The sequence below is a fragment of the Anas acuta genome, chromosome 31, assembly GCF_963932015.1.
Source record: "Anas acuta chromosome 31, bAnaAcu1.1, whole genome shotgun sequence".
Lineage (NCBI taxonomy): Eukaryota > Metazoa > Chordata > Aves > Anseriformes > Anatidae > Anas > Anas acuta.
This window is the reverse complement of record NC_089009.1, coordinates 1,386,719-1,414,451: the sequence shown is the minus strand read 5'-3', so window position 1 is coordinate 1,414,451 and position 27,733 is coordinate 1,386,719. Positions and strand designations below refer to the sequence as shown.

Below are 27,733 nucleotides of genomic sequence, written 5' to 3'. Positions count from 1 at the left end.
TTGAGTTTCTTTCTTTCGTTCTTTCGTTCTTTTTCTTTCTCTCTCTTTCTCTCTTTCTCTCTCTTTCTCTCTTTCTCTCTTTCATTTCCATACATAACATGAGTGTGTTCATCTGTGCAGTCGTGGCAGGGATTCGTTAAAGGCAACAGCTGACACACGGGACCATATGATCCGTGCGGCTGTGCTTCCCCCCGACTCATTAAATCTCTGTGCAATCAAGAAGACAAAACACACCAGGACTCAAAATACTGCTCTTAGGGTAAATCTACATCTGAGCAGCAAAATTGGGGGCTGGCTGAGCAAGCAATGCTCGGCTAGGGACTGAAATTGGGAGGGAAGGGGCGGGCAGCCAGCCAGGGCAGGTTTCCCAAATTTTTCTTTCATTTGTTAAAGATTTCAGTAGTAGTACCATTGCCATTATTATTATTCTTTTCCTTTCTTTTCTGTCCTAATAAACCATGTCTATCTCAATCCACAGACTTCATTTTTTTTTCTGATGCTCTCCCCCATCCCAGAGGGGGGGGGAAAGGGTGTGACCGAACCCAGCGTGGTGCTGTGAATTGCGGAAAACGGACTCCACAAGCAGTGAGATTGTAAAGTAGGTATGTTTATTTAGCGCTGGGCAGAACGGGGCTAGTCCCACCAAAGTCTTTCGCAAGTGACACGGCAACTTGCCACGGTTATAAGCAGTAAGGAGCTATATACGCATGACGTTTCACAATGAGCCTATATGTATGCATGACCTGTTCCTGCTTCATATTAAAATTAGTTCAAGAATTCATTTCGATATGCTCCCCGAATCTGCGCTTGCACAGTGTCTCCTAGTGGTGGTTGCTGTGGGTCGTAGGGATGAAGGTTGGTGACTCTTCCTTGTCACCGTCTTTCAGCTACTGCCATCGCATGCCTTCTTGTAATCAAGAAAAGCAATGGAAAATGGAGAGTGTTATATTATCTGAGATAATTTAATGAAGTCATGGAAGATACGGGAGCACTTCAACCAGGATTACCAACTCCAACTATGCTCCCCCAGTCATGCATATTAATAGTAATAAACTTAAAGGATTGTTTGTAAAAGACTTGCCAGAATTTGGAAAACTTTGCCATTGGTATAAATGAAGTCTCAACTCAATCTGAATTTAGTAATATTTATAAAAGGCAAGAAAACAGCGCTGGGTGCATGCGGAGTCTATGCTCTACCAACATGTACACAAGAACATCAAACTTTCTAGATATACAGAACATTGCTTTTCCATACCAAACCCGAGTACGGCTATACATATGTACAATCAGAAAAGGTAACAAACAATCCTTTAAGTCTATTACTATCAACGCCCATGCTATTACTATCGATGTCCATGACTGGGGGAGCATAGTTGGAGGAGAGCCCTGAGCTGCCACCCTGCAGCATCCTCCTGCATCCTGGAGTCGCCTCCGAATTTACACCGTGAAGATGACGAAGAGAAAGCTGCTATCATTAAACCCCCTTGTGTAGGGTTCCTGACGGTGCTTTATTTAAAGAAATAAGTATTAATTTATTTTAACTTCAGCTTGCAGAAGTAGAAACTCCTCAAAGCAACAGCGTGGAGCTCTGGGATCAAAGGATCCTTCAGCCACTCGTGTCTTTGCAGCAGTTGCAGAGAGACTTGGGAATATCCAAAAGGTTTGGAAAAAACATTTGTCCAGCACTCCGAAGCTTGAGGGCTTGATGCCCTTGTTTGCGGGATTCAGAGGTAGGAGGAGAAAGGGAAAGTGGAGGAACGAAGCAGAGCTGGGAGAAGCCACCAGCCTCGAAGCTCTGGAGCTGCTTTTTGGCATCCCGGTGCCGTGTCCCATCCTGTTTGTGCCTTGTCGTGGCTCCCTCAGTTGAAGCTGTGCTTAAATCTTGGTGGCCTCTTTCTGGCAAATCCAATGCAACGGCGTGCCGCACGAGTGGGAGTGGAGCTGCCCCTTCAATATCGCCGCACAGGCATTCGCCCTCCTTTCCCCCATCACCTGCAGCCTGGGGAGCACCGTAAGCAAGATTTTAGTCAGCACAACAGAAAGCGCTTGGATGCTGCTTCCAGCAGCAACATTTCATCTCTTCAGATGGTTGTTTAGCCCCCCAAAAAAGTTTAACCAAGTCAGCCGTTCAGCTTGGAGTGTACCACCCTGTTTGCCTCCTGTTACTCCAGAGAAAGCAATTTTCCAGCTTTTGCCCCACAAAAAAAACAAACAAACAAACAAAAAAAACCACAAACAAACCAAAACAAAAAAATACAAAAAACAAACAAAACAAAAACAAAACAAACAAACAAAAAAAAAAAAAAACAACAAAAAAAAAACACACTGGTTTCTCCTCCCCATACCCCCTCAGCTTTGTTAATAAATATTTATCTCTCCCAAAAGCTCTATTTTTTTTTGTTTTTTTTGGATATCAAAGTCAATGTGGCTACAGGAGGACCCCAGCTGCAAAATATCCCTGACTGGGGCATCTCCTTTTTAACCAGTTGAAATTTCCCTGCCTGAAGTTACAGGGAAAATACGTAGGAAAAATGTTTTGATCACTTCTTCCTCTCCTTGCCGAGCAGCTGGGGGCTGCGGGCCCGCATTGCCCAAATTTCATTTGTTCCCCACCAGCTCTGGAAGGATTCTGGGGGAGTTTGCTGTCAAGGAAGGGGGTGAGCAACCCAAATTTCTCCTGGGATGGGGTTTTTGCACGGGGCTTGGGAACAACTCACGAATCATTCTGCAAAGGGGATCCATCCATCCACGTCCACTCCTCGCCCTGAGTCAGGATGGTGCTGAGCCCTGTCCAGCTCCCTGGTATTTCTTTGCTCATGGCCCCAGTGAAGTCCTAGGGGAGGAGGAAGCAGACCCCTTCTCCCTGTTTTTCCCCCCCTTTCTCTTCCTTTTCCCCCCTTCTCCCCCGTTTTCTCCTCCTCCCCATTTCCCCCCCCATCCTTTTTCCCCACTCTCCCTCTTTTTCCCACCTTATCCCCCTTTCCCCCTTATCACTTTTTCTCCCCCTTTTCTTCCCCCCTTCTCTCCCTTTTCTTCCCCCTCCCTATTTTTCCCCCCTCTTCACCACCTTTTTTCCCCCTTCTCGAATTTTTACCCCCCTCCATCCCTCTTTTCTCCCCCTTCTATTATTCTTGTATTATTTTATTATTATTATTTCCCCCCTCTTTATTATTATTTATTTTTCCCCGACATCCAATTGTCTCTGCAATTTGGGCAGGCAGCATCAGCTACAAAAAAAATCCGTTTGCGGGTTTGATGCTTTCTCTTTGGTCCTTTACCTTCTCCTCCATGCTCTTCAGCACCACCAGCTCTGCCCTCCTGTCCTTGCAGTCACCTCCTGCCTCTTCCCAGGACAGGGTTTTTGCAGAAACCCAGTAGCATTTGGTGGCGAAGAGCTGCCAGCCCGCAGGGCAGAGCCAGCAGCCCTCGGCACCTGGGGCAGGGGTTGGGGACATGAGCTGGGTAAGGGGCGAAGCTGGGAGACCCCTCCCCAGAACCATCCCAAGCTTTTCTCAACCCCCTGTTTTGTTTTGTTTTCTTTTCTTTTCTTTTGTTTTAGAGGAAAAATCTTTATGAGAACTGGGGGGAAAGCTGGGGCTGGAGGGATAGGAGCAGAGGTTGAAGGTACAAAGAGGGGTGCATGGAGAGGGGAAGGATAAAGGTGACAACACGGAGGGAAAGCAGCAGGATGGGGAGTCCAGGGGGGCTTTCCCTGGCCGTTGGGCCCCATTTTCTGCGTGGAGGGGCCCAAAGCAAGCCAACACCCCCATAACAGCGTGGGCTACCTGGTGCCTGGTGGCTCTCGGCCTCGCACAGCCGCTCTCTGAGACCCAGCTGGAAGCAGTTCAGGGAGCAGTTGGAGCTGGGGGTGTCCTTGCCCAGGCAGGATTCCCAGGAGCACGAGCCAGTGGGATTGAGGCTGTTTCCATCTGAAATTGGGGGGCGGGATGGGTTTGACCCCAGGATGCAAGCAGTGGGGTGAAACCCTTGTGCGGAGCCACCCTCAGCATGGGATGGAGCAAGGTGCTGCCAGAGGGAGCAGGGATTTGTGGCAGCACAGGCATCAAACCCAGAAAACAAACAAACAAACAAACAAAACAGCCTGGTGGGCTCAGGAGATGTTCTCTAAATACAGGTGCAATACAGAGCTGCCATGGCTTTTGTGGGAGGGGATTTGATTTGTTTTCCCCCCACCCTGACACCCCGCCACTCACCGGGTCGCTGCAGTAGCCTCAGCACGATGTTTGCCAAGAAGGTGGCCCCAAGCAAACCAGCTCCCAGTATCACCCAGTACCACCAGCGTCCTGCAACGGGACACATGCTGGGAACGAAAACCACATCATCACCGTCCCTGCCCTGTTTTATCACCTTTTGATTTGGTGTCCACGTCATGGGGACAGACACGTCTGTCCCCCCTCCCCCCCCAGCATTCTGTAAGGTGGCTTGGAGGGGAGCTGAGAAGCAAAAAACCACCCACGCTTGCCTCCCCTGCTTGGCCGAGGCCATGAACAGCAGCTCAGCTCCTCTGCACCCCGTGCTGCACCTGGGAGGGGGCTTGGGAGGGTTCTGGCTCAAGGGAAGGGCCCAAAATGAAGCCTTGGGGTGCTCAAAGCCACAATTGCTGCTCAGTTGCAGCCCACTTGCAGAAGTGCTCAAGCTAGGTGAGAAAGGGGAGCGTGCAAAAGCTCTGCAGGTAGCGGTGTCCTCGGGGAAATTCTCCTTGCAGCACATTTCAGAGAGATTTGGGGAAAGAAATCTGCTCGTGCAACTACTCTGCCCCATAGCGGAGGTGGACAGCAAACATCCTTGAGGAAAATGAGGATTTGGGCCAGAAAAAAAAACAACCTCTTCTTTCTGTGTTTCCCCCGCCCCATTCTAGGGCCCAGCAGCTCCGGGGTGGCATCGGGGACAGCACCAGCACCGTTTGTTTGTAGGGCATCCAGCCCACCTCCCCCAAAAAATATAGGGCCAAAGCCCAGAGGGACCCCAGCACCCATGGGTACGAAGCAAATCCACTCACCGGGAGGCTTTGGGAGCTGTGGGATGCCTCTGGGACCCGGTGGCAACTCCAGGTCGGTGTAAACCGTTGTCAGCGACATTGCCAGCAGTCCCCAGGGAGCAGCAGAGCCAGGTGCAGGGGCAGAAAAAGAAAATTATTATTATTTTTTATATATATTTTTTTTCCTGGAGGTAAAGCTGGGTGAAGCGGCGTTGGGTGTCTGAGCCTCGCCTGCTGCCCTCTGCTCCCCAACCTGCTGAGGCCGCTCACAAGAAGCGGTTTCCGAAAGCGAAACAGCCTCTGAGAGGTGCAAAAGGAAGGGCATTTCATTTAATTAGCATTAAACTTAAAAAAAAATAGCAAAAAGAAATATCAAAATAAAAAGCATTAAAAAAGCAATAGCAACTCCTTCTTCTCCAGGAGAGCGGAGTCAGGGCAGGGCTTTCATCTCATTTATTATCATGTTTGTATTGCAATTATCTTCTTGCATAGAGGTTTCTGCACCTTGGCACCAAGCTGGGGAGGGGAGCATAATGCCCTTTTCCATGCAATTATCCCCAAAATTCCACTTAGCAATCAGTACCTCTCCCTTTCCCACCTTTGGAGGTGAGGGTAAAACCTTGGAGGGGGGAAGAAGAAGCAGAAGCCACCAGCGCTCAGCCCCTTTGCCTCCAGCACCTCTGCAAGCCAGGGACAGGTATAAGGGATGGGGATTTTAGCAAAAATAAATAAAATGAAATATATTTTAGGGTAGAATCTGCACGGCTGCTCCCTCTCTAACATTTTTTGAAAAAGTGCTGCAAAACTGTTCCCTTGACAGCAGCAGCGGGTGGTTTAGCACCTTTTCAGAACCTCATCCACGACAAGATTTGACAGATTAACACCTCGTTATGTTTTGTGTCTTCGTTTAATTTTTAAGCCACCAAACCTCCCTGTCTTCAGCCCTTCCTGCCTCTGGCCTTTTGAATTTTCTTGGTTTCTCTTGTATTCTGCACTTTCTCTTTTAAGTAACCCCCAGGCGAATTTCTTTTCATGCAAAAGAAATTTGCAGCAGCAAGAAGTCCACCCCAGGATTAAATTTCCTTCTTATTTTTATTTTTCATTTTAATTTATGGGCCCCTTCCAACTAGGGATATTCTATGATTCTGTTTTTTAAGTCCTAGCATCCCTGTTTCCTCTGGTTTATTTTTGCTCTGTTTCACCCCATAGCTTAGTACCTTCATTTATTTTATTTTAATTTATATTCTCACAAATCCTGGTCAAGCGTGAAGAGATGCTTCACCCCAAACATTACACCCATCATCTCCCTTCCTTTAGATGGCTGAGGCTTTGGAGGCGCAAAATTTCCATTTTCCATAAATTTCTCCACCAAAAGTCTTTGGGAATATGGACAGTGAAGAGCCACCTCATTAAGAAGGTTGGATGTCATTATTTCGTCAATGAACCTTGCTGGATTTATCAACTAAATTCGGGTTTGAGATATCTGAGCTCACATCGCAGCCTCTATACCCCAACTATTGCTCCAGAGCAAAGAGTACAAGGGTTGCAGAGCAAAGTGGTGGAAACGTCTCCTCTGTTTGGGGTGGAGAGGACAAAATTTCGTGGAATTAATGACTGAGAGAAGGTTTTCGTGGAGAAGGGGTTGCACAAGACTCTGTGGTTGGTGGTGGTGAACCAGCTGAAGAAATGTTCCAGGGGAAGAAATGGGTGAAACACCTGCAACTTTTCCCACTTTTTCTGCAGCCCATCCCAAAATCCAAAACACCTTCACACACCAACCAATGCCAACTAGGTGACGGCTCCCATCATCGTGGCACGGATCCCCCAGACCCTTCTTGTCCCCTCTTAGGCTGGGGAAAACAACTGAAGCCCTGAGGTTTCCTCGTGCAGCAGCAGCGCTCTGCTCTCCCTCGTGCTCTGTGAGGTACTGGAGGATGTGGCTTTGCTCTGCAGGTTGGTTTTTGGTCAAATAAAGCAGACGAGAAATCATCATTCTCTACCAGACAGCCCCAAACGGGGATCCCAGGGCACACCAGAAAGGATGCGTCCATCCCATTGTCCTTTGCCTACATTTTGTGGCTGTACAAATTCATGTTGGGGATTTTTAGGCATCCTTTCAACACCCAAAATTTCGGTTCAAATGATTTTGCATCCACTGTTTTTTGTTTTGTTTTGTTTCGTTTTGTTTGTTTTGTTTTGTTGTTGTTTTGTTTTGTTTGTTTTTGTAAATAGGTTCCTCTTCCAAACTCCATCCTTCATCCAAAACCCAGAGCTTGGTCCATCCCCATAGCCCGTCCCATCTTTCCTGCTTCACCCCCTCTCTTTTGGGGCTGGAGCTGCCCAAAACTAACCTATAAACCCCCTTTTTATTCGACCACCTCAAACACAACCTTTCCCAACCCAAAACACATTATTATCACCTTATTTTCTCCGGTAGAGGGAGCAACACACAATGACTACTCCTGCTCTGGATCACAGAGGCTTCCCCCCCAGCTGAGCCAAAGCTCCCTCCAGGCATGGGTCCCAATTCTGGAAAACTTCAAAAATCAGCGGATTAAAATTGAGCTTCGGGTTTGCAAAGGGCAGGGAATAAGGGAATTGAGCCGGGCAAAATTCATTTACACTTGCAGGGAGCAAACCAGCTTTAAAGCTGCCACCCAGCACGTTCAAAAACCCTTTTTCTCCATAAAAGGGATGTTTTCACCAGTCTGTGGCCAACCTAAAGGTGCTCTTTCAAACTCAAGTGCGAAGAGACGCTGCTCTAGCTTTAAAGATAAAATTAAAAAATAAAATAAAATTGAAAGATGGCTTTCTTGCAAAATTTGTCATTTTTGAAGGAAAGGGGGTTGGACCTGATGATTTCTTGAGGTCCCTTCCAACCCCTACAATTCTGTCATTCTGTGAAAACATAAAGCAAATTTCTAGAGACACCTCCTGCCTTGGTGGCAGAGGAATTTGGTGCTCTGGTTACTGCTGGTTTAAAAGCAGAAAATATGGCCTGAATATATGGCATTTGATGGAAAGCTTCCCATGCCTTCTCATCGTGTGTTGCATGTCCTGCAGAACTCCTGTGCCTCCAAGAGCTGCCCACAGCTTTGTCTGGGAGAAAATACGTGTTTTAGCAAACGGGCCGGTTTCTAAATGGAAATGTGCCCTTCTCTTTTTATTTTTATCTTTTGGCCACTCCTCCTCAATATTGTCATTAGCAAGGGGGAGTGGTTAGAGCAGGGGAAGTTGTAACAAGGGAAGCAAAAAAGGTTTCTCAGCACACTAATCACTGTTCCAGACCTTTGGTAATGGTAAATAACTCACAGAGCATTGGAGGAATCAGGAAGAAGAGAGATTAGGAACAACATGGTGCACAGTGACTCATTGGGGCATAAAAATGGAGTTTTGGTGTATCAAGGAAACCACATCCCGCTGGCACAGGAAGAACTCTCCCTGGATGCTCTGAACTATCACGGCTGAGACTGGGAGGAGGCTCGGCGACAGCAGCACAGCCGCCTTTAACCACAGGGGTGCTGGGACATGCCTGGGGAAAAAATAATAATACCTAAAACCAGTGTGTTCCCCTTCCCGAGAAACAAACATGGTTGTGCTCACACTGCCCCAGGGGAGAGCTTTCCGAAGGGCAAAAATGCAGTGAGAAGAGGGGGAAAGCACCAAAATGTATCCCAAAAGGTTGACAGTGCCAAAGTGCCCCTCGATGCTGGAAATTGTGGGGAAGGCTGAGCCAATATCCTCTATGCAACTACTATAGTGAGCTGTTTCCTCTTTGAAACCATCTGAAAGGAACTTGTGGTGAGCTGAGGGGTCGGCCTCTTATCACAGGTAATTAACGATAGGACTAGAGGAAATGGCCTCAAGTAGTGCAAGGGAAGGTTCAGGTTGAAAATTAGGAGAAATTTCTTCCTCAAAAAGAGTGATTAGGACTTGGAGGAACTGGCTCAGGGAGATGTCGCAGTCAGCAAGAGATGGTAGAGTTCAGGAGACCTCAATGGTTAACCAGGGAGCTGCTTGGCAAACTCGAGTGGGAGAGGAGTGTCTGATGGTCATGGAAGGCTGGCCACGTGGGAGGAATATAAGGCTGTTAGCTAATGTAGGGAGGCAACTAGGAAAGCAAAGGCCTCCCTAGAATTCAACCTTACTCAAGGGGTAAATGACAGCAAAAGGGCTTGTTTAAATATATCACATATACAACTAACATTATAGGCATTGTAGGCACACTTTGCTTCACCAAGGGAGTTGTGCTTGACCAAGCTGACAGCCTTTTATGGGGACGTAACTGGGTGGATAGATGATGGTAAAGCAGCAGACGTGGCTATCTTGATTTCAGTAAAGCCTTTGACACCGTCTCCCACAGCATCCCCGCAGCTAAACAGAGGAAGTGTGGTCTGGAAGATGGGGTAGTGAGGTGGGCTGTGAAGAGGCTGAAGGGAAGAAGCCAGAGGGTTGTGGTCAATGGGACAGAGTCAAGTTGGAGGCCTGTATCTCGTGGAGTCCCTCAGGGGTCAGTACTGGGAGACCAGTTGGGGAACTGGGCAGGGAGACCTTATGGCTCCCTACAGCTACCTGAAAGGAAGGTGTGGGAGCAGGGGTCAGCCCCTTCTCACAGATAAGTAGTGATAGGACCTGAAGGAACGGCCTCAAGTAGTGCCAGGGGAGGTTGAGGTTGGAAATGAGGAGACACTTCTCAGAAAGGAGGTCAGGCCTTGAGATGGGTTGCCCAGGGAGGTGGTGGAGTCACCGTCCCTGGGGGTGTTCAAGGAGAGGTTGGACATGGTGCTAGTGGGTGACATTGGTGGTAGGGGGACGGATGGGCCTCCATTTTGGGGGTCTTTTCCCGCCTTGATGATAGATTCTTTGAATATCTGAAGGGAAACTAGACAAGGGCACACAAATGCACTTAGCCACTTCCTCCACACCCCCTCTGCCGTTTCATTTCCCCCAAAATGTTGTAGTTTTCTTGCTCAGTGATCACGCCCACTCTTTAACTCTTTGCTGCCCAAATGGTTTCATCTTCCCTCCCTCAGCACACCTGTCCATATCGGATCTGTTATAAAGAAACAAAGAAATGAAAGAAATAAAGAAACGTCCTTAGAAAGAAAGACTGTCCTGGTAACCTTACAGCTTATTCTCCTTCTTAACAATCGGACAGTTTATGAGCCTGAAATATGGGGCCAAACTGAGGTCAAGATGTGGGACTTTGCAACTAAACATGACAAGGTTGCGGTGAGATTGCTGGGTACCTGGCGGGCAGTCTCTGAGGCCATAAAGAGCCCTGTGGGACCATAGTCATAAAAGTATGGTTTGCCAGATAGCGAGTGTTATAAATGAAGATACAACCCAATTTGAACTTCGTAATGTTTATGAAAGAATATCTATAAAAGGCAAGTAAACAGGGCTGGGTGTGCGGGGAGTCTACGCTCCACCAACATGCACACACGAACATCAAATGTTCCAAATATACAGAACATTTCTTTTACATACTAAACCTGAGTACACCTATACATATGTGCAATCAGAAAAGGTAACAAACAATCCTTTAAGTTCCATGACTTAACAGTCTCCATTTTCCATTCCTTTTCTTGATTACTAACAAGCCTCCATTTTCTATTCCTTTTATTGATTACAAACAAGTCTCCATTTCCCATCCCTTTTGAACAATATGTCTCCCTTTAAGTTGTCAAACAACTCGGTCTTTGGGCCTTATGTATCCCATTCTTCCCGGATCAAAGAAAAGCATATCCATCTCCCATCTCCTTTTGAAGGTCAATAGGGCCTGGATCAAAAGGCACGTTCAGGTCAACAGGGAGCAGAACAGCAAAAGCCTTCGATGGCTGTAGCAGCAGAGGGGCCGATGGCATAGCAGTCGGATCAGTAAAGGAGCCCGCAGCTCCCTCACTGTCTGGCAAGCCACACGTTTCTGACTGTGGCTCAACATGGCTCTTTAAGGCCTCAGGGATTGCTCTCCAGGTGCCGAGCAATTCCACTGCAACCTTGCCGTTTTTAATTGCAGAGTCCCACACCTTGACCTCAATTTGGACCCATATTTCAGGCTCATAAACCGTCCGATTGTTAAGAAGGAGAATAAGCTGTAAGGTTATCACTACAGTCTTTGTTCCTAAGGACCTATGATTCCCCATAATGCGCAACTGCTGACCAGCGAGGGGCAGTTGTGTGGACAGGTCCACTTCTCTCAGCTCAAGCTTCTTCCCAGCTCCGGTGCACCCATTTCCAGTGACTTTCTGTATGAGCTTCTCTGAGCAGTTTGCTGGGTTTGGCCAAACCTATCTTCATGAGGCAATCAATGTGCCTGTTCCCGTCCTGGTCTCCGTTCTGCTAGCCTGCTCCTTTTCACTCCTTCTTTCTGCTTCTTTATTGATGACATAACTTCACCACATCGTGTTGCCTTTTTCATCTTGAGGACAGGCTTCCCTCTTATACCCTTCTCCCCACAGCAGTACTTTTCAAAAACAACTTTTCTTTGGTCAAACAACTTTGCATATAACAACAGCAAACACCCAGCAACTTCCATGCCTTAATGGCTGGAGAACAAGAGAACCATCTGGAGAACAAGAAACTGGAGACTGCATGGAGTCTCCTGAATCACCCTTCTTTGTTCCCTCTAAACTCTTTTATATTCCTGATGGCCTCATCCTTAAGAGTCTGATGTTATCATCAACCATGGGGCTTTCCGACCACCTGGACACACTCCACATCTCCCCCTTCTTTATTAATATCAACCAACTTCTTGACACGAATTATTATGCTTGATATCCTTTGGGACATGGAGTCCTGCTACTGAAACCCTGCCACGTAAACCCACAACAGATGGAGACAGGCTCCCCTTTTTGAGCCCCCAACCGTGTGCTTGCACATCCCACAGGGGAAAAATCATCTTGATCTCCTGGGAGTCGTCCTTGCCCCATCTCCCCTTTGCCCTCTGCACCCACAAGGAAACAAACAAGCAAACAAAAAGATAATCTTATTTTGAGGGGATAAAAGGTTTTTTTGAGCAGCCAACCAGACCTCAAACACCTTTATAAACTTCAGTTAAACTTCACAGGAAGAGGTGAGTCAAAGCCACAGTTTTCATGCAAACCTTTGCAAAGTAGATCAGAGGGAAACACCTTGTGTTGTGTAAGGACATGCAGAATTACTCCCCCTGGGGGCCTTAAGTTCTCCCCACTTTTTTTCAAGAAAAATAACAGAAGATTGCTTTCCTCCCTCTCCTGTCAACAAAAAAATAAATTTGTAACAGAAGTTCAATGACCAACCAGTGAGGTTTGGACTTTGTTAGCTTTCTCAGTCAAGAGAGGGTTATATATCTTGGTGAGAAGGCGTTCCTACCATATCATCAGTAAGCAGGCTGAGTACTCTCCCTCCCTCGCTGTTACAGGCTGCGCAACGAACAGAATGACTCACACAGAAAACCAGGACTAGGCAGAGTACTGCTGAGGTAAGTCTACGTCTGAGAAGCAAAATTTGGGGCCAGCAGAGCCAGAAACGCTCAACTCAGGGCTGAAATGGGGAGGGAAGGAGCAGCCAGCCAGGGAGGGTCTCCATCTTCTTTCTTTTTATTTTTTTTAAGATTTTTTTTTTTATTCCTTTGTCCTCTCCAGTTTTTCCACCCTCTTTGTCTCTTTCTCACCCTTCTTTTCGCATTTGTGCTGTTTTTTCTCATTCTCCTCATGTTCTCTCCCTTTTTTAATTCCAAAACTGTGCACCCAGTGAGCTTGCCTGCCACTCATATTTTCTGGGAAAAGACAAAAAAAAACCACGCATTCCCAAATTTGTCCTTTTCAGCTGGCTTTAGTGAAGCTTCTGCTGCCTCAAGGGCTGTGTGAATCTTCTTGCAGATAGTTAGAACTCCTAGGGAATTTTTTTGTTTTGTTTTGTTTTGTATTTTTAACCATTTCCATCTATTTTTGCTGGTTATTTTTTGCCTGTTCGTTACTTTGGGAGAGCTTTCCCAGTTTCTCATCGAGCTAAAGCATGCTTTCTTTGTACTTTTCCTGGGAGGGAAAGAAAAAAAAATAAAGATGAAATGAAGCAAAAAAAAAAAATAATACTGATCAGTAGAATTAATAATCTGGAGGGAGCTGCAGTAAAAAAGCAGACCGGGGGGGAGAGGAATAAAACCTGGGTACAAGCTCAGGCTCCTTTGAGTCTGCAGGGTGCAAAACCCACCAATGTGTGTGCTTTTTTCAAGGGAATTTTGGTTAATTTTACAATTGTTACAAAATGGAAGCTTAACCAAAAGAAGAAGAGAAGCTCTTCTCTTGAAATGAAGAAATGAAAGCATTAAACACTATCAGTTTCCTTACTGGTATCAGAAACATTTGGTTTTCAGAGAAGTCTTAGTTGGGTTAGGGTAGTTTTAGCTCATGCGAGCCAAATTTGAAGCTGAGCCAGGCTTTGTACTACAGTTTGGGGTACCTGCATCCCACACTTATTACAAATTTTTATTATCCCCTGCCAAATTCAATCCTAAAACAGGTGTCATGGAAAGAATACAGGGATGCTGTTCGTGTTTGTAGGGAGAAAATTCGTGTGGCCAAAGCACACCTAGAGTTGAAGCTGGCTGTGTCTGTGAGAGAAAATAAAAAGGGTTTTTTTAGATATGTGAATGGAAAAAGGAGAACTAAAGAATACATAGGGCCGCTCCTTGATAGGGAAGGTCTCCTCACAGACAATGACATAGGCAAAGCAGAGACGCTTAACGCCTTCTTTGCCTCTGTCTTCAATGCCGATGATGGGCTTCAGGACCCAGGGTGCCCTGAGCTGGAGGACTGGGATGGTGGGGATGACAAACTCCCAACCGACCCTGAACGTGTGAGGGATCTGCTACTCCACCTGGATCCCTACAAGTCCATGGGTCCGGATGGGATTCATCCCCGGGTGCTGAAGGAGCTGGCGGACGTCATTGCGGAACCTCTCTCAATTATTTTTCAACGATCCTGGGAGTCTGGAGAGGTCCCAGTAGACTGGAAGCTGGCAAATGTGCCGATTTTCAAGAAGGGTCAGAAAGAAGACCCTAGCAATTACAGGCCTGTCAGTCTCACGTCAGTGCCTGGTAAAATCATGGAGAAGATGGTTCTCGAACGTATTGAGGCGCACCTGGGGGACAAAGCAGTCATTGGTCCCAGCCAGCATGGGTTTGTGAAGGGTAGGTCCTGCCTAACTAACCTGATTTCCTTTTATGATAAGATCACCCGTATGGTGGACCAAGGGAAACCAGCTGATGTGATTTTTTTGGACCTCAGCAAGGCTTTTGACATGGTTTCCCATAGGATCCTACTGGACAAAATGTCCAGCATACAGCTAAATAAAAACATCATACGATGGGTGAGCAATTGGCTAACGGGCAGGGCCCAAAGGGTTATGGTAAATGGGGCTGCGTCAGGCTGGCGGGCGGTCACCAGTGGGGTCCCTCAAGGCTCCATTTTAGGGCCGGTACTTTTCAATATTTTTATAAACGATCTGGATGTAGGAATAGAAGGTATTTTGAGCAAGTTTGCTGATGACACCAAACTTGGAGGAGTTGTGGACTCTGTTGAGGGTGGAAAGGCCTTGCAGAGGGATCTGGATAGGTTGGAGAGCTGGGCGATCACCAACCGCATGAAGTTCAATAAGAGCAAGTGCCAGGTCCTGCACCTGGGACGGGGAAACCCTGGCTGCACGTACAGACTGGGCGATGAGACGCTGGAGAGCAGCCTAGAAGAGAGGGATCTGGGGGTCGTGGTAGACAGCAAGTTGAATATGAGCCGGCAGTGTGCCCTGGCAGCCAGGAGGGCCAACCGTGTCCTGGGGTGCATCAAGCACGGCATCGCTAGTAGGTCAAGGGAGGTGATTGTCCCGCTCTACTCTGCGCTGGTGCGGCCTCACCTCGAGTACTGTGTGCAGTTCTGGGCACCACAGTATAAAAAGGACATGAAACTGTTGGAGAGTGTCCAGAGGAGGGCTACGAAGATGGTGAAAGGCCTGGAGGGGAAGACGTACGAGGAACGGCTGAGGGCACTGGGCCTGTTCAGCCTGAAGAAGAGGAGGCTGAGGGGAGACCTCATCGCAGTCTACAACTTCCTCGTAAGGGGGTGTTGAGAGGCAGGAGACCTTTTCTCCATTAACACCAGTGACAGGACCTGCGGGAACGGGGTTAAGCTGAGGCAGGGGAAGTTTAGGCTTGACATCAGGAGGGGGTTCTTCACAGAGAGGGTGGTTGCACACTGGAACAGGCTCCCCAGGGAAGTGCACCGAGCCTGTCTGAATTTAAGAAGAGATTGGACTGTGCACTTAGTCACATGGTCTGAACTTTTGGGTAGACCTGTGCGGTGTCAAGAGTTGGACTTGATGATCCTTAAGGGTCCCTTCCAACTCAGGATATTCTATGATTCTATGATTCTATGATTCTATGAAATTTGAAGCTGAGCCAGGCTTTGTACTACAGAGTTTGGGGTACCTGCATCCCACGCTTATTACAAATTTTTATTATCCCCTGCCAAATTCAATCCTAAAACTTCTTTGAAAACACTATTTCCCAGCACGACACCTAGCACTGAAAGTTCCTCATGCAATTTTTCCTTGCGTGCTGCTGTATTCCCTCAAAACCAAAACCTTTCTCCTCCTTAGGAGCTTATTCCTAAAAGTTTGCAATGTGGATGAAGGCTGTTTCAGAAATAGTCTTTTCTTGTTAATTATTCACCAGTGTGGAAGAAAAGATTTGTGGTGCAAGAGCTGCTCTGTTTGAACAGCAGAGAGCACACCCTGTTACCATTGCTGGGGAAACTGAGATAATCATGGCTGCAAACCAAGAATATCAGCACAGACTGATGGTGGCTTATTACCTCCTGTGCTTTTTTTTCAAATTCAGCTTCCTGCTTGCTTGCTGGGCTGAAGCCAGCTGGGGGAGGGTGTTCTGTCACAAACAGCTCAACTCCCGTTGAGCTTTGAGTCCCGATAGGCAATACACTTCTTTTAATTTCTTTTAGCATTTAAAGTCAGTTTAAAAATCTGTCTTTCTCTTTTCTCCTTCTCTTTCTCCTTTTCTTTCCTTTTGTTTCCTTCTCTTTCTTTCTTCATCTTTTCTTTCTTTTCTCCCATCCTTTCACCCTTCCTTCATTCCCCTCCAGCAGACCACAAGCCCTCTCCCCAACCACGGTTTCCCCATGTCCCCTCCAGATCCCCACAAGTCCTCAGACCTGGGGGGCTTTGCCGGCCCCCCAACACTCAACCGTCTTCTTGCTATTGCAGTGTGCTTCGCAGTTGTTGCCAGAGAACAAGGCGGGTGGATGTGATCAGTGAGGCCCAACACTTCCTTAACTCCCATGGAGAAAGAAGTCTGGGAAAATACTCACCATAAGCAAGAAGTGCTGAACCCTCCAAGAGATGAAGAAAATCAATATAAATGGGATAATGCTGGGGGAAGGGGAGATCTGGCTCCGGTGGGGCACTGGTGGGATGGGCACCGGCCATGGTTTTTAGGTGAGGGGAGGACAGAGTCTGAATCTTACTGTGTAGCCATCTCTAAATCCATCTGGAGGGCCTCAAAGAAGGGAGCTTCCAAGCCAGTGGGCTATAGGATCAACCATGGATCCAGCAGAAAAAGGGCAAATGGGGGGTGGAAAGACCCAGCCCACATCTCCTGCTCTCTTCTCCACCAGAATCCAGCCCTCATGGGATGGGAAGGAAATGTCATCGTGTACAACAGCTCCTGGCTCCGCTGTGTGTGGTGCTGAGTGTCCTTGTCCTCGCTCTGGTGGTGGCCTTGGTTGGTGAGTCCCACTGGAGCATCCCCACGGCAGAGAGATTGGCCAGGAACCTGTTTCAGGGATGGAGTGGGGAATTCCAGGGTTTTCCCAGCAAGATGAGAAGCCCCCAAGCATAGCACTGAGCCTGCTTCATGGGGTACCCGCTTTTGTCCCCTCAACCAGGCTCTACTCAGCCTTTCCAAGCGGGTGCCCCATTTTGGTGCATCCCTGCCCCCCTACATTTGCTGTAGGTGAATACGTATAATTTTAAAAATGTTATTTTTCTGCCTTTTTTTTTTTTTTGGTGGCTGTCCATGCATCTCACCTGCTCGGTTTTCTCCTTTTACAGTTGTGCAGCTGCAGTCTCGCTCATCACATCCCCAATTCTCCCACATGTGTCCAGACACATGGATCGGCTTCCAAAGCAAGTGCTACTATTTCTCAGAGAGTGAAACCAAATGGAAAACAAGCTTGGAGATGTGCAAGGCCTTGGAAGCCTCCCTGACCTCCATAGACAGCCAGGAGGAAGAGGTGAGAACTGGGCACGAGCCCCAGTGCCCGCTCTGGTGTGGAAAATGTGTGTGACCGGACCAAAAACTGATTTTCCCCCAAATTTCACCCACTGCCAAAGCCAGGAGAAGATGCCCTAGGGAAAGCACCAGCCCGGGCTGGGGGATGAGCAATACCACATTATTTTCTCCAAAACTCCCTCGCTATGTCTAGATGGGTGCTGTCCTGAGCTTTGCCCTCAAGGGGCTTCCTTTTTCTGTGAAACTGTAGAATTGTAGAATGCAATCACCTTCCTATTGCAGGGTGCTCTGCAGGCTGGAGGCAGAACCTGGCTGAGTTGTGTTTTGGGAAGACAGGATCGCCTAAAGACTTTTTTTTTTTTCTCTAAAGGCTTTCATCAAGCGCTACATGGGCCAAGCAAACCACTGGTTCGGGCTGCATGAGGAAGTCAACGGCCACTGGAGATGGAGCAACGGCACAGCCTTCAGCAACTGGTCAGTCCCTCCGCCTGCTGGGGTTGGGTGCTTTGGGTTGGCAATTAGGGCAGGAGTTCTTATAGGGTCTGGGATGGCCTCTTTTGGGACGGGGACCTTCTCCTGCCACTGCACTGCTGGTTCTCCACGGGAGGCTTGGTGTGGACCAAGGTTGCTGCGCTCTGAACCCCTATTAAACCTTGAAGACCGCCTCTTCCAACCTTCCCAGGAGAGGAAACCCCAGGTTTTCTTCCCGTTTTTAGGGTAGTTTTCCTACTTTCTTTTCTGCTCACTCCTGTGTGTGTCTGCATTGCAGGTTTGAGGTGCGGGGAGGTGGCCCTTGTGCGTACCTAAACCAGGAGAATATCAGCTCAGCCTTCTGCAACACAGAGAAATACTGGATCTGCAGCAGGCCCAACAACTACATTGAGTGGAGGCAAAAGATTCACCCCGAGTAAAGATCCCATAAACATAAAGCTCGTACCAGGGCCACAAGATTAAATAGCAGAAGAATTAGTAAAAAGTTACTTAAATCTGCTTTTTGCCACAACAGTACGACTGAGATTCCCTTTTTGAGTATACATTTAATATTTTGTACTCAAATCAGCAACGTTTCTGTTTCTATCTGATTGTACAGCAGAATATTGTCTTACCTTTTTCTACATTTACCTGTTTTTTATTATTCATTATTGAATAATGAAAAAATATTAATCATTTGTTTACTTATAGGTAAATAATTAATTTTATCAATAAAGAACTTGAAAGCTATGAATCTGATGTGCTGCGGAATCATGCTATTTTTTTACTATAAACTTCCTATTGGAAGGAGGACGTGGTATGATTGGAACAAATACAGTCTGTATGTAGATATTGGTATGGTTTTTTAATAAAAAACATAAACTGCATGCTAATTCCACCCATCCATAAACTGATAGTCTCAGCTGTGCTTGGTCGGGTTCAAACCCTGAAATTCCCCTCAGAGCCGTAACGAGGAGGGTTGGCTTCACCCCCAAATATTACCAGCAAGCATCCTGCAGGCTGGGCTTTTCGGAGTGGGCACTGCACAGCTCTCCATCTCCTGCAGTCTTTGAAAGGAGACGGAAGGGTTCTGTCTGGCAAACCCACTTGTGGTTGCTCCAACAGCCATCGACCTCCAGCTTCTTGTCTCTTAAGGTCATGCAGCCGTTCTCCACACTCCCAAGGGAACCGAACCTGCAAACCAAAACCATCAGCAACTAAAAACAGCTCCTTTTGCTCTTGGGAGAGGAGGAAACGGGAGCTTCTTCCCCAGCTTGTCTCACTGGGCTCCAGGTGGCTTCTTGCTGCGGGCTTGCCGCTGTTGCAGTTGTACTCACCTGGCGGTGCTGAAGGAGGAGTTGTCCACCCATTTCCATGTGTAGTTGGATGCCTTTAATCCGATCCACACCGGTCGCTTTGGCTTGCTGTCCTTCTGGATCCCCTCATTTAAGTGGTCCTGGTGAATGGGAGAGGAGTGGTGGCTTCCAAAGGCCTTCAGCAAGAGGCTCATTGGGGTGCAAAGCTGGCTTTTTGAACCCATTTGGTTCATCCTCAAAGAGACGGGCCCTAAACACCACAAACACCACCTGTGCCTTGGGTGCTGCCTCACTCAGTGGGTGGAAAGAGCTTAAATTCAGAGCCCGAGACGCCAGAGGCTCCCCCTGAGCTCTGTGTCCCTCCTTCTTCCCATGCCAAAGGTGGGAAGAGGCCTCCAAAGCCCTTTAGGAAGAGATTCAGCCCTGTTCCCTCCTTAGTGTGAAGTGGCTTGGAGCTACCAAGCCTCCTGCCACCAACCAGAAGCTCCAAGGCAGTTTTTGCCCCTCTACCCACCAAAACCCAGGAATTTTGTGTCCTTTTCAAGCCTTCTCCACTCTGCACTTACCATATCGGTGATGTTTCGGAACACGGCCAGATGGGACCCCCGACTTTCGCAGTCTTTTTTGCCTTCCATCCAAGTCCCAATTGATTTGGAAACTTGGTAGCACTGGTCCCCAAAAAGCTGCCAAGACGGGGGGCACAGCTTGCAGCCCCCGTGGCCTGGAGAGGAGATGGAGCCGTGAGACACCCCAAAAAGTGTTCGAGGTCTCGCTCAAACCAGCCAATAGGCACTGGGGAGGGAGCTCTCTCTCCTCTCCCAAATTTTTCCTGCCCGCTTTTCCCACCCATCCACCACAAGGAGCACACGGTGGGGTGAACACGGTGAAGGTGGAGAGGTGCCTCCTCCTCCCAGAGGCCCACAGAGGATGGAGATGATCAGCAAAATGAGCTCTTCCTCGCCATGCTCACTGATACCGAGCCGGGCTCAGAGCCCCCCGGGGACACTCACTGCACCCCAGGGACCCCCCCGGGGAAGGGGTTACCTGCAGAGCCGTTCCAGTGGCAGAAGTAGCGCAGCAGGGAGGGAGCCACGCACACCTCCGTCCTGCTCCTTCCCCCAGCCTCGCTCTTGTTCTGCAGAGCGTTGGGAGGAGTTGGCGTCTTCTGAAAAACTTGGAGGTAAAATTTTGGGGTGAGACTGAGGCTGTTTGGGGTCAACGTCGTGAGAACCGAGCAGGGCTGAGTTGGATTTCCTGATCTATTGTGCAAAATCTTTTTCTGGTCATGATTGCACCCAACTTTTGGAATAGCATAAAAATGTTGCTTGTGTCCACCACCCTTGCTTTAAAAGCTTTTTTTTTGTGTATGTTTTTCTTTTTTTTGTTGTTTTATTTGTTTGTTTGTTTGTTTTGAGAGGGGATTTACTCTTGCTGGATGTGTCCCGTGGCATCTACATGGTTCCTGGGATAAAACCCTGTCCTCCCCTTGGCGAAGAAAAAAAAAAAAAAAAACAACAAACAAAGTACACTTTCCCTTGTGATCGCTTGGGTTTTAGATGTGTTTTCGAGTGGGTTTTACTTACCCTGTACACTGAGCACCGCCACCAGCACCACCAGCACCAGGCAGCCCAGCCCGCTCAGCTTCAGAAGGACTCCGTGCCACCGTGGGCATGCGGCGGGAGCTGAAAGAATCCATGGTTTTGTTCAGAAAGTGCTTTCTTGTAAATTAAAATGAAAATACAATGAAATAAAATGAAATTAAATAAATCAATAAAATTATTTAATTAAATAATATAACAAAATATAAAGCCTCTCTGTTTGAGCAGAACATGATGACTGCTTTGCTACCCCCCCCCCCAAAAAAAAAAAATCAAAAACAAACAAACAAAAAAAACATAAGCGAAAACCCAACGATCACAACCTTCTCTCTGCATCTCCCACCCCAGGACCCTCCTCGCGTGGGTCCCACTGCTCGCCGTGGTGCAGCTTTGGCTGGAGCAAAGCCTCCAGGTGCTTGGAGGGGATGGCGAGAAGCTGGGCTCCAGCTTCCCAGTTGCACCAGTGGGTCCCGGTGGGGAAGGAGTCCTGGTGGCAGGCTTTGCTCCTGTTGGAGGCTGGGTGCTGAGGTTGGGCTCAGAAGTGAGGCTGTCACCTCTGAGTGCTCTGGGAGGCAGTGGGGGTCCTCAAGAGCAGGGGGGAAAGACCCAAACTCTTGGGAAATTGGCCTCATTTAGAGCAGATGGCAGCTGGTAGGACTCGGATCCCTCCACAGCTCCTCTCCACCAGGGTCCTGGGCGTGTTTCGCCAAGCTTTGACTTCCAACGGCTTGCGTTAGGGCTGATTTTTGCTGTGGGGAGAGCAGCCCCAGCAGTGAAATCATTCAAGCTCTGGCCATTTGCAAGCTTCCTTCTCCCCTGTCCTTCCTTCTTTCCTTCCTTCCTTTCTTTGCCTGCACAAACCGGGATCAACCCCGCAACCCAACTGGCGCTTGTCCGTGTTTCTTGGCCAAGACTCAAGCGGACCCAAACGTCAGCTCTTCCTGGAGCTCGCCGTGAGCGCCCACCACCCAAAATCACATTTACTGTGATGCCTCTCAGCAGGTGAAGAGCCCCCTCTCCGGGCTGCCTTAAATCAGCGTACATAATTTCCCCAGGCATGGTCAGCTCGCCCGCCCACAGAAGTGTCCCAGGAGTGACAACGTCCCCGGGCAACCTTTGTGTTATGACCAACCTTCTTGCGCCTGCGTCCAGTGCCAGGAAATGGCTTTTTTTAGTCTTTTTTTAGTCTTCTTCTTTGTGTGTGTGTGTGTTTTTTTTTTTTAATAGATACATAGATATGTGCTACAGACTTTCCTTTCACAGAATCATCTAGGTTGGAAGAGACCTTCCAGATCACCTAGTCCAACCTCTGACCTAAAACTAACAAGTCCTTCACTAAACCATATCCCTAAGCTCAACACCTAAATGTCTTTTAAAGACCTCCAGGGATGGTGGTCCCTTTCAGTCGAAGGATGGCAGGTAGGCAGACATCCTCAAGGCAGGAGGAGGTCGCACCTCTGGAGGTGCAGAAACACCTTTTGTCTTTAGTGACCACAGCAAGCACTGTGGTACTGAGCTACCAGGAGAGTAGAGAGGTGACAAAAGACAAAATAAAAGCCCTTCAATATATATATATATATATATATATTTATTTATTTATTTTATTTTATTTATTTTTTTTTTTAATGGGGGCAGGCCAATGCATACCAGCAGGTAGTCGGGGAAGGAGGAAAAAGGTGGTATTTGGTGTGTCTTCCCTGGAATACGGCTTGGGCATCAATTGCGTTTAACCCAAAAGCTGGAAGGGGATGGTTTTGATTGCAATTTGTTGCTTTTTCTTCCATGCCAAGTAATTTATCCTGTAACTTTTGCACCAGAAGAGGCAAAGAGGGTTTTTTTTTCTCTTGCTTATTTTCTGCAGCAAAATAAATATGCATTATCTTGATGTTTAATTTCATTTTCTCATGCCAGTGTGACCTAGCCTCTGCTGCATGGAGCAGCTGGCACTTCCTAGGACTGGGGAAAAAGCACCACCAGTCCATTTTGCTGTTCGTTGTTACTCTGCCTTCAGATGTCATTGACCTCATGGAAAGTTTTGTACTCCATTTTCTGTGGTGAGCAGAGGCAGGCCCCCTGTTACATTTCCTTCACGGTGCCAATAAAAGGTGTCAAAAAACCACCACCACCACCACTAATAAAAAAAAAAAAAAGGCTGCACAAAGACTCTGCCTCCATCCTGACCATAGCTTTCAAAACTTAAATTTTATTTATTTATTTATTTATTTATTTTTGTAAAAATCTGCATCCAGATAACTTAATTGCAAGACATTTAGTTTGGATAGCCTGGTTACAAAAACTTCCTATTTGAAGAAGTTCTTCCCAGAGATGAAGAAAAACAATATGAATGGGTTAATGCTGCGGGAAAACAAGATCTGGCTCTGGTGGGGCATTGGTGGGATGGGCACTGGCCAGGGTTTTTGGGTGGGTGAGGACAGACTCTGAATTTTACCATGCAGCCACCTCTAAATCCATCTGGAGGTCCTCAAACAAGTGCAGGTGCCTTCAAAAGACACACATCAGCCCTGCATGCTCTCCCCATCCTCCCATGCTCCCCCAGAGCTACAAACCTTGCTGCAACCGATTCCTTAGCATTCTTCCTAAAGGACTCTCGGTAGGCACTGTCCCAGGGACATCCCCCTGTCCCCTGGGAACCTTATTGCCCATTTTTCCTATTCCCCTTAAGTGTGCTGGTACAGAAATTGACCTCCTATGGGGTAGTACACACCAACGTTATGGTTCTATTAAATGTGTGTGTACTGCCGAGTACTTTGCCATGCAAGGGGGTACCGTAGAGCAGAGGTCCCAAAAATGCTTCCTTTCTCTCTCTTTTCTCACACTTCATCCATCTCTAGCCCTCATGGAGCAATGGAACCACCTCTGTGGCATTTCCTGTCCTTGCCCATGTTCCCAGTTCTGGTGCAAAACCATTTTTGTTCCACAATACTGAGCTTATCAAAGGCAAGCATCCCCCCTAGCCCCCTTCTCAGTTTCCCCAGCTTGAGCGACTCTCTGGGACCCCAAGAGCTGCTCCTCCCTGCTTCTTTCCCCCGCCAAGCAATCGCCACCCGGTGTATCCTCTCGCCACCACAAACCCATGGTGGGGACGGAGGACCGGACCCCGCTACCTGCATCCCGGACGGGTCCCGGCCTCTCCGCAGCACCCCGCTTGCATCGCCTGTCCAAGGCCATGTAGCCATCCTCATCCTCCATGGCAGGAGGACACACAGCAGGTGGAGGGGACACGACGGAGTCCGGAGGACAGGAAACCAAAATGCTCAGAGCTGCACCGGTGAAGTGCAAACCAGCGGTGGGGCCGGAGCTTCCTGCCACAGCTCGCAGCCGTTCATTGCCCCTCTTATATATGGAGTGGTAATTCGTGTTGAGACAATGGTTGATATTAATAAAGAAGGGGGAGATTTGGGAGTGTGGCCATGGGGGTCGGAAAGCCCCGTGGTTGAGATAACATTAGACTCTTAAGGATGAGGCCATCGGGAATATAAAAGAGTTTAGAGGGAACAAAGAAGGGTGATTCAGGAGACTCCATGCAGTCTCAGGGTTTCTTTTTCTCCAGCCATTAAAGCATGGATGTTTCTGGGTGTTTGCTGTTGTTGTTACATTCAAAGTTGTTTGACCAATGAAAAGTTGTTTTGAAAAGAACTGCTGTGGAGACAAGGGTATAAGAGGGGAGCAAGCCCTCAAGATTATAAAAGGCCACAGGATGAAGTTATGTCATCAATAAAGAAGCAGGAAAAAGGAGTGAAGAGGAACAGACAGGCAGAATGTAGACCAGAATGGGAACAGGCACTTTGATTGCCTCATGAAGATAGTGTTATATATGGAGTCAAAATTCGTGTCGAGAAAATGGTTGATATTAAGAAAGAAGGGGGAGATTTGGGAATGTGGCCATGGGGGTTGGAAAGCCCCATGGTTGAGATAACATTAGACTCTTAACGATGAGACTCTTAACGATTTGGCTGAACCTATCTTCATGAGGCAATCAATGTGCCTGTTCCCATCCTGGTCTCCCTTCTGCCAGCCTGTTCCTTTTCACTCCTTTTTCCTTCTTCTTTATTGATGACATAAGTTCATCGTGTTGCTTTTTTTTTACTATTATTATTTTTTTATTTTTTATTTTTTATTTTTATTATTATGTTGCGGACAGGCTCCCCTTTTATACCCTTCTCCCCACAGCAGTTCTTTTCAAAACAACTTTTCATTGGTCAAACAACTTTGCATATAACAACAGCAAACACCCAGAAACATGCCTTAAGGGCTGGAAAAAAGAAACCCCAGACTGCATGGAGTCTCCTGAATCACCCTTCTTTGTTCCCTCTAAACTCTTTTACATTCCTGATGGCTTCATCGTTAAGAGTCTAATGTTATCTCAGCCACGGTGCTTTCCAACCCCCATGGCCACACTCTCAAATCTCCGGCTTCTTTACTAATAGCAACCATTTTTTCGACACTAATTACCACTCCATACATAACACCTGTATCTAGTGGAGTCCCTCAGGGGTCGGTACTGGGAGACCATGATAGGTTGGGGAACTGGGCTGGGAGACCATATGGCTCCCTACAGTTACCTGAAAGAAAGGTATGGGAGCTGGGGTTCAGCTTCTTCTCACAGGTAACTAGTGATAGGACTTGAAGGAATGGCCTTGTTATATATGGAGTGGTAATTCGTGTCAAGACAATGGTTGATATTAATAAAGAAGGGGGAGATTTGGGAATGTGGCCATGGGGGTTTGAAAGCCCCGTGGTTGAGATAACATTAGACTCTTAAGGATGAGGCCATCAGGAATGTAAAAGAGTTTAGAGGGAACAAAGAAGGGTGATTCAGGAGACTCCATGCAGTCTCTGGTTTCTTGTTCTCCAGATGGTTCTCTTGTTCTCCAGCTGTTAAGGCATGGATGTTTCTGGGTGTTTGCTGTTGTAGTTACATTCAAATTTGTCTGACCAATGAAAAGTTGTTTTGAAAAGAACTGCTGTGGGGAGAAGGGTATAAGAGGGGAGCCTGCCCTCAAGATAAAAAAGGCAACATGATGAAGTTATATCATTAAAGAAGCAGGAAAAAGAAGAGGAACAGGCTGGCAGAATGGAGACCAGGATGGGAACAGGCACTTTGATTGCCTCTTGAAGATGGGTTCGGCCAGACTCAGCAAACTGCTCAGAGAAGCTCGTACTAAAAGTCGCTGGAAATAGGCACACCAGTGCTGGAGAGAAACTCAATTTGAGAGAAGCGGACCTGTGCACACAACTGCCTCTCACTGGTAAAAAGTTGTGCATTATGGGGAATCATACGTCCTTAGGAACAAAGACTGTCCTGGTAACCTTACAGCTTATTCTCCTTATTAACAATTGGATAGTTTATGAGCCTCAAATATGGGACCAAACTGAGGTCAAGGTGTGGGACTCTGCAACTAAAAGTGGCAAGGTTGTAGTGGGATTGCTCGGCACCTGGTGAGCAGTGTCTGAGTCCTTGAAGAGCCCTGTGGGGCCACAATCACAAATGTGTGGTTTGCGAGACAGTGAGGGAGCTGCAGGCTCCTTTATTGATCTGACTGCTATGCCATGGGCCCCTCCACTGCTACTGCCATCAAAGGCTTTTGCTGTTGCTCCCCCTGCTGACCTTGACGTGCTTTTTGACCCAGGCCTCATTGGCCTTGAAAAGGAGATGGATATGCTTTTCTTCCATCTGGGAAGAACGGGATACATAAGGCCTGAAGACCGAGTTGCTTGACAACTTAAAGGGAGACATATTGTTCAAAAGGAATGGAATATGGAGACTTGTTTGTAACCAACAAAAGGAGTGGAAAATGGAGACTGTTGAGTTGTGGAACTTGGAGGATTGTTTGTTACCTTTTCTGATTGTACATATGTATAGGTGTACTTGATTTTAGTAAGTCATGGAACTTAAAGGATTTTTTGTTACCTTTCCTGATTGTACGTATGTATAGGCATAGTCAGGTTTAGTATGTAAAGCAACGTTCTGTATATTTAGAATGTTTGATGTTCATGTGTACGTGTTGGTGGAGCATAGACTCCCCGCACACCCAGCGCTGTTTACTTGCCTTTTATACCTTTTATAGCTTTTATATCTTTTAGAAATATTTGTTTTATAAATATTACAAAATTCAGATTGAATTGAGACCTCATTTGTAACAGCCTCAAGTAGTGCCAGGGGAGGTTCAGGTTGGAAATTAGGAGACATTTCTTTTCAGAAAGAGATGTCAAGCAATGGTACGGTTTGCCCGGGGAAGTGGTGGAGTCACCGTCCCTGGGGGTGTTCAAGAAGAGGTTGGACATGGTTTAGTGGGTGACATTGGTGGTAGGGGGATGGATTGGCCTCCATTTTGGGGGTCTTTTCTTGCCTGGATGACTGATCCTTTGAATATCTGAAGTGAAACTAGACAAGGGCCCACAAATGCTCCGCCTCCCTTCTGCCGTTTCCAGAAGCAGAACACAGTTGTGGTTTTCTTGCTCAGTACTGTGGAAATTTAACTCTTTGCTGCCCAAATGGTTTCATCCTCCTTCTCCCAGCACTTTTTTCCCCATCAGGTCCATCCCTTATGCTCCTGGCAGGGTCCTTCAGGCTCCCCAAATGTGCAGAGAGTCAGCTGCATCGTATGGGGCTCGATGTCCTTTGGGATGTGGAGTCCTGCTACCGAAATCTTGCCAAGTAAACCCAGAACAGATGGAAACAGGCTCCCCTTTCTGAGCCCCCAGCCGTGTGTTTGCCCATCCCAAGGGGAAAAATAATCTTGATCTCCTGGGAGTCGTCCTCACCTCTTCTCCCCTTTGCCCTCTGCACCCACAAGAAAACAAACAAACTAACAAATAAAAAATAATCCTATTTTGAGGGGACAAATGTATATTTTGAGTGGCAAACCAGACCTCAAACATCCTCGAAAACTTCAGTTTTGCCCCAGGAAGAGGTGAGTCAAAGGCATATTACCGTGGCCCCTCACTTTGCATGCAAATCTTTGTAAGCCAGCTCAGACAATAAAATGTATTGGTGCGTTAAGTGTTACTGCAGTATGTGCAGCATTACTCCCCCCGGGGGCCTTAA

The 27,733-nt window shown here is 47.4% G+C and overlaps 3 protein-coding genes across 26 annotated transcripts in view; 1 reads left to right on the top strand and 2 right to left on the bottom strand.

The window, feature by feature from the left end:
- Positions 1 to 5,262, bottom strand: part of LOC137846260 (killer cell lectin-like receptor subfamily B member 1C) — a 56,392-nt gene extending 51,130 nt beyond the window's left edge. Inside the window, exons 1-4 of one of the 2 annotated variants that reach the window (XM_068664124.1) lie at positions 5,021 to 5,262; positions 4,215 to 4,304; positions 3,786 to 3,929; positions 3,279 to 3,433 (exon numbers count right to left, since the gene is read on the bottom strand). In XM_068664124.1, coding sequence (XP_068520225.1) covers positions 3,279 to 3,433; positions 3,786 to 3,929; positions 4,215 to 4,304; positions 5,021 to 5,099 — 468 coding nt within the window. In that variant the 5' untranslated portion in view covers positions 5,100 to 5,262. Of the gene's footprint in view, positions 1 to 3,278; positions 3,434 to 3,785; positions 4,152 to 4,214; positions 4,305 to 5,020 lie in introns of those variants that run through there. The other variant, XM_068664125.1, reaches the window with a different exon arrangement.
- Positions 1 to 27,733, top strand: part of LOC137846297 (C-type lectin domain family 2 member B-like) — a 153,495-nt gene that overhangs the window by 83,947 nt on the left and 41,815 nt on the right. For 6 of the 19 annotated variants that reach the window (XM_068664202.1, XM_068664203.1, XM_068664234.1 and 3 more), the window contains 2 exons: positions 17,650 to 17,753; positions 18,049 to 18,186. The exons of 2 other annotated variants lie outside the window; for them this stretch is intronic. In XM_068664202.1, the coding sequence (XP_068520303.1) occupies positions 17,650 to 17,753; positions 18,049 to 18,186 (242 nt within the window). Of the gene's footprint in view, positions 1 to 12,219; positions 12,466 to 14,969; positions 15,089 to 16,662; positions 16,774 to 17,098; positions 17,281 to 17,649; positions 17,754 to 18,048; positions 18,209 to 27,733 lie in introns of those variants that run through there. 11 more of the 19 variants (XM_068664207.1, XM_068664210.1, XM_068664204.1 and 8 more) reach the window with 8 other exon arrangements.
- Positions 1 to 27,733, bottom strand: part of LOC137846257 (killer cell lectin-like receptor subfamily B member 1B allele B) — a 58,479-nt gene that overhangs the window by 3,574 nt on the left and 27,172 nt on the right. For 2 of the 5 annotated variants that reach the window (XM_068664112.1, XM_068664115.1), the window contains exon 6: positions 18,643 to 18,944. In XM_068664112.1, the coding sequence (XP_068520213.1) occupies positions 18,749 to 18,944 (196 nt within the window). In that variant the 3' untranslated portion in view covers positions 18,643 to 18,748. Of the gene's footprint in view, positions 1 to 18,642; positions 18,945 to 19,087; positions 19,207 to 19,632; positions 19,788 to 20,110; positions 20,240 to 20,649; positions 20,749 to 27,733 lie in introns of those variants that run through there. The other 3 variants (XM_068664111.1, XM_068664118.1, XM_068664117.1) reach the window with 3 other exon arrangements.